The following is a 6,000-nucleotide window of genomic DNA, read 5'->3' as shown; positions in this document are numbered from 1 at the left end:
GTTGATTTGTTTATATAACTAACAACTAGGTGAATGTGATAGCACATAATAAGACTCAATTGCATCAAGGTAAAAAGGTAAAATAAAGGAATTGGGTGAGAATTCCTTTGGCTACATTTTGAAACTGCAATTCCAAATGAATGAGCGCCTTGCATGAATACAGGAAGTTTTCTTAACCTTGATTTTGTCTGATATTATGTGGATATGTGTTATATTCATGAACATGTATTTGACATGTTGTTATCTTAAGTATGATATCTGAGATAGAGGTTGACTTTTAATCTTGTAAAGGTGTGAGCTAATGTTGTGTGATGTTGGGAATCGCAAGGAAAAAGAGACTGCCATAAAATCTTGAAGAAGGCTCACTCTCAAGTTTTATTTATGAACCTTTAGAAGCACTAAGAAATCATGGGGATTGAGTTATGGTGTACGTTGAAAGTTGTGTGCTTTTGGTGTTTCATGATTTATTTTTTCTTGAGTTGTGATTTTTTATTGTGATTGGTGCATGGCCATGCCACTTTGTTTATGGTGTTGTATTCTTGTTTGGATTTCTACCTTTTCTTCATTTTTCTTCTTGTTCTTTCCTTTTATGTTTTGAGGGTATTGGGAATTTGTTGGGGAAATAGGAAATCTAATGTAACTTGGGGACAACTGAGTGGTACCCAGCATGCAGTATAAGACCTGAATGAAGTCTGACTCATGAATAAATGGAAGTTAAAGGCAAGAATATGATAGCCAGTTGGGTTGGTTGGGTCCATAGGGATAAATAGGCAATAACAATATAGCCATGAGAGAGGTAATCAATAAAGGTAAAAGTAAATGGGCTTGAGGTAACGGATGCATTGGCTAAGTTGGGAATTGTTTTTCTAACTGATGTGCATGCTTTGCACAGATAAATGAAGTTCTCTTACATATGTATGTATGTAGGTATGTATCCCATTGTCTGACAAGTAACAAATTCCTTGGCTAAGTTGGGAACTGTTGTTCTCAATGATGCGCATGCTTTGCATGGATAAAGGAATTTCTCATATATATATATATATGAATTCCATTACCTGACAGGGTCGTCAAGGATCATTCTTGTGGAAGAATGTTTTTTTTTTTTTTTATGCAGGTGAATGATATGAAAATATTCTTGGTTTTATGATGAATCAAGCGGGAAAAGTAGCCCTAGAAGATCTATGATGTTAGTATCATGTGGGTATGATTTTGATATTACGTGCTTATGACTATGCCTATGTTTATGTTATGGATAGGAAATGTTGAAGGATACATCAGCGGAATGAAACCAATGTGGTCTACAGCATTATGGGACAAGCATAGATAGTGAAAGGAACCACAGATCTGGGATTTGGGTGGTGGATGCACACAGTGAGGTGTGGGAAAGACACTAGAGGTAAGGTTGCCTAGTAGAGATAGTGTAGTCTCTAGATTATTTGATACAATGTGTTGATTAATATGTATATGTTCACATGTTATGTGTATGTGGTACTATGCCATGTGTATTGTGTACATGTCATGTTGTAACATGTGTAGTCATTGTGTCGTGACATGTGTATTCGTTATGTTGTATTGTGTGTATGTGTTGTACACTGTGTGCATGTGTATGTGTTGTATAATGTATCGAGATAGGCAGGCAGATCAAGGAATTGTTGAAGAGAATAGAAGTGAAGAGGATTGGTTCTCAGGTTCCCTGGAGGCTATGGTTTGGGATAGGATATCTGAATTCTTGTAATAGCTTGGGTTCCTTGGAGGTTGTGGGTTGAGATAGTAGTCCCTGGACCCCTAGACAGCTTGGGAAGAGACCGATCTTAAGTTGCTAATGTTGAGGGTAGAGGCAGTATAGTCTTTGTACACCCTTGTCGCTGATACTAAGGGTAAAGGTGGTATAGCCTCTAGATGTCATTGTTGCCGATACTAGAAATGGAAGAGAAGAGAAGGCACTGGGTGCTTTTTGGGGTTGGAAACCAATTTAGTGTGCGTACATGGTTGAAGAGGAGTGAAGGCACTGAGTGCTTGTCGAGTTTAGCAACCGATCTAGTCTGTGTACGGAAAGAACAAAGAAAAAATGCAGAAACAAAGAACAATTTGAAAGATAAGTAATAGTATTTTATTCAGTTTTAATTTCAAAATTATGAACATAATCTAAGATTATAATTTATGATGGTTGAGTTTTGAGCTAACTGGATGTGATATTTTTATAAATGATTATTTGATCAAGGAACTAATTTGACTTTTTGTGACAGGAATCAAAAACAATTGCAACTGTCACCTTATTGGTGAGCTACCAATAAGGTATGATTTGAATTTATTACAATTTATTTTTAGTCTAATGGAAACTATGTGCTTGGTACAAGAAAGCATGGAAAATATATGCTTTGAGTTGTTGGAATTGGTTGCAAGAGTGTTAGCAGCAATAGTAAAAGGAATTGGATCATGCAAAAATATGCTAGTACAACATTCAGGGGCAAGGCCATTGTGGGACAATGGTACCTAATAGTGTCTATTGATTACCATAAGCATGATATGTCTAGTATGATGGGTTTGTGGCAAGAGTATGCCTTAGTTTTTGGACCTTCTGATGCGAGTAAACCTTGTCAAGGGATGGATCACTTGAGGGATTGGGAAGTGGAGAAGGGTATGTCGGGGAACTTGGAAGGTGAGTGACTACATGAAAGGGGGTGATCGGATTGCCCGAGGGACTAGGAAGCAAATAAGGGAAGGTCGGGGGAAATTTTTTTTTTGGACAATATCATTGTTGATTGGAATCATAATCACATTGAGAGTGTGCCGAGAAACAATGAGTCAGTAATTGTTCACTGGGAAAATAAGGAGCGCAACAATTGTAGTGACATTGGAGGCAGAATTTGATCTTAGCAGGGTATTATGGACTTCCTGGGAAGTGTATATGTGTTTGTCAATGTAAATATTGTATTGAGATGGGTTTATAAAGCTCCATAAGCAATATGTTTGTCATGTTTTCAACAAGTTGTCATTGTAAATACTACATCAAGTCATGTTTATAAAGCTCCATAAGCAGTAAGTTTTGTTGTTCATAAGTGTCAAAGAACACTGATAATGGTGTTCCCCAAAGGGGGAGGGGTTTGTAACAGCCTTGGGTTGATCCTCCATGTAAATGGAAGGACATTATAAAGGAAAAATAATACCATGGTAATGGGGCAGGTATTCTAAGATAAATGAGGGGAAAAAAATCACACTAGGCATCACTTGTGGTTAATTATTGGCTATGGAAATTTCCATTGCCATTGGTGAAAGGAAAAGGGAAATAAATGACAATTAATTCAAGAATAAAGGAAAATAGGAGAAAAGGAAGACGAGTATACAAGAATATGCATGTGAAAATGAAGGAAATTGAAGGAAAAGAAAATAAAGGGAGAGAACATTCTAGCACACTCTTAGCCACTCTTGATCATATTTTGGTTACTCTTGGAAATTCTAGCATTCACTTGGACATGGAAGTATTCTCACTTGAACTTGGAGAGAGAGCACTTAGACACAAGCAAGTAAAGGAATTCGTGTGCAGAAAAGAAGAAAGTTGCAAAAGAAGTTACAACAGGATTACATTGTAGGTAATAGGTTGCATGCGTGATTTCCTTGTTGAGATTTGGATGCATGGTACATGCATTTGGTTATTTGCTTATGTTGTTGTCATTGGCATGGGATTTTCCTAGATTGACAGTGGTTTCAGCCTTGCCTTGCCATTTCCTAAATAGCCATGATGTAGTGGGTTCCCTATTTTGGTTAAGCTTTGGATGGCTAGTAGACTTTGGATCCTGGTTGAGGTGGTCTTAGGAAAATTCCCAAGGGTTGAGGGTGGAGATGGGCTTTCTCCTAACACTCTTGATGGATGGGTGGAGATAGGAAAATTCCTTCGGGTATGTTGAAGAAGGTTGAAGGCATCTAAGCTTGTTTAGTGATAGTGATTTCTAGATTGGTTTAGGTGAAATCACTGTGGTTGAGGGTTGATGTGGTTTAATCTTTGGAAGCCCTGGTTGGTTATGTTTTGGTTTAGTCTATGTGATCCCACATTGATGCTTGGAATATGGCACAGGGGTGATTGGTTGAAAGAAAGAATTGGTTCATCCCAATCTATAGTAGGGTGGTACGTGGAAGTCCCTAACTTGGCTAGCTTTATGCATATGTTATTATGTGTTATTTCTTATTGAGATCAATGAGAACATGTATTGGTTATTATGTTGATTTTATGATTGGTTTGTCATGGATTCATTATGGTTAAATGATGTTTATATGCATGGTGCATTCTTGTTGTATGATGTGCTTTTGTTATGGATCGTGTTCATGGCTTGATAAGTTATTGAATGGTTATATGAATGCATGAGCTAACTAGTGTTTGACGCATCTAGCTTGAGAGGGAAGTGAGCCTTCTCGATGATTCTTTGATGAACTTAATGAGTTGTTGTACATGTATGCATTCATGACTTGTAGGCACCATGCTTACAAAGTGTTTGTCTAAATGTTTCTCATGTGTTTGGCAAGTTTGGGCAGGTTAGACCCCATTTCTATAACTGCATCTTGGAAGTTAGATGATGCATAGTAACTCTTAGCTCATGTTTACCCTGGTAAGTATGTTAAAGTGGTTGAATGTGGGGTAGGGCGTTAAAAGTAAGGTGCTCGAAAAATTTACCTTCTCGATCAAAACGTTGAACGACTTCAACTTCACTTAAATCAAAAGAATTTAAAGACTAGGCAAACTCTGCAAGGTGGGTACCATTCTTTATAGCCACTTCTCCAACAGTGAATGACAATGAAATGAATTGTATTTTCCTTTTTTGTTTAAATAAAATTAACCATAGTTGGTATTGTTTGCTAACTAAAATACTTATCTATAACAAATTGGGGTGTAGTAATGGCTTCTCCTGAAATTTATAGATTCAAATAACAATATTATTCTCTTTCCTCATGGATGCCTTTACCCCACAAGAAAGCTTGGCCTTGTCCTGATATTCTGGTGGGCTCTCATTTAGTCATGATGCAATTGACTTTCTTCATAAACAAAACTTGGACTTGGAAAAAATCAAAAGGATATTTATGCTTCCACTGTATTGGGTACCAAAACTGAGTTGGTTCCCCATTTGGGTTGAAATTATCTTTATGGGGTAGGCCATGAAAAACATGGCTAGACATAAGGGCTATTATCAAAATAGGCCATCATGAAGAATTTATGGGTTTTGGATAAATTGACTAACAATAAATCTAATTCATTTGATATGAGGCCATCCTAATCGAATAGAGAATCTCTTTTATACAAATAATAAAGGACATAAAGTATGTATTTTGGGACATTAGATATAGTTTCTCGCCGCATCACCTGGGTGAAAAGCAAAGAAAAGTATCTAAAAGGCTATGTAAACAAAGAAATATCTAGAAATGAGATGTCAAATAGAACCTCAGAAGTTGGGGAAATAATTTATTGAATGTTATTCATCCCACCTGCCTAGGAATCCAAGAAATTATTTACCTTTGACAACTTTAGTAACTTGTTTAGCTCTTGTAGCTTAAATATCCTTCTGAATGCTTTGGGAGTAAGAGGAATTATGTTCTTCTTCACTCTTAGCATTGTCATTCTTGTCCTTGGATCAAAACTCTTTTCACAAAAATAAACAAATTCTTTGAAATAAAAAACCTCTTGAACACATGCAACATTCACCAATCCACTCACCTAAATCTTGTTGTTGTTATTTTGCTCACCTGACAAGTTCAAGTACCACTGGTATGTAGTCGACCAGTGAAAGGTCTTATCAAGATGGGCAAGTGAGTTAAAGGTGTCACCAAAAATAACTTTTTTTCTTCCTCTACCAACCATCTCCCATTTGTACTTAGAAATGTGTGATTAATCATTGTTGTCCTCAATGCCATTTAGTTGTAAACTCCTTGTATTCCTATATAACCACCAATTGTTACTCCCTCGTGCGTGAACTCTATTAGGAAGGACAAGGTTAATAAGTAGAAACTTAATAT

General features: G+C 36.8%; 1 protein-coding gene across 1 annotated transcript in view; it reads left to right on the top strand.

Annotated features, from left to right (window-relative positions):
- Positions 1-2,538: 2,538 nt before the first annotated feature.
- Positions 2,539-6,000, top strand: part of PMP (putative type 1 membrane protein) — a 179,342-nt gene continuing 175,880 nt past the window's right edge. The window contains exon 1 of the mRNA XM_089453908.1: positions 2,539-2,659. Coding sequence (XP_089310034.1) covers positions 2,539-2,659 — 121 coding nt within the window. The remainder of the gene's footprint in view (positions 2,660-6,000) is intronic.

The sequence above is a fragment of the Pinus tabuliformis genome, chromosome 7 (genome assembly GCF_031772625.1).
Source record: "Pinus tabuliformis cultivar Carrire ecotype Pingquan chromosome 7, CPIR1, whole genome shotgun sequence".
NCBI classification, from domain to species: Eukaryota; Viridiplantae; Streptophyta; class Pinopsida; order Pinales; family Pinaceae; genus Pinus; species Pinus tabuliformis.
The sequence above is the reverse complement of the archived record's forward strand: the minus strand, read 5'-3'. Positions and strand labels throughout refer to the sequence as shown.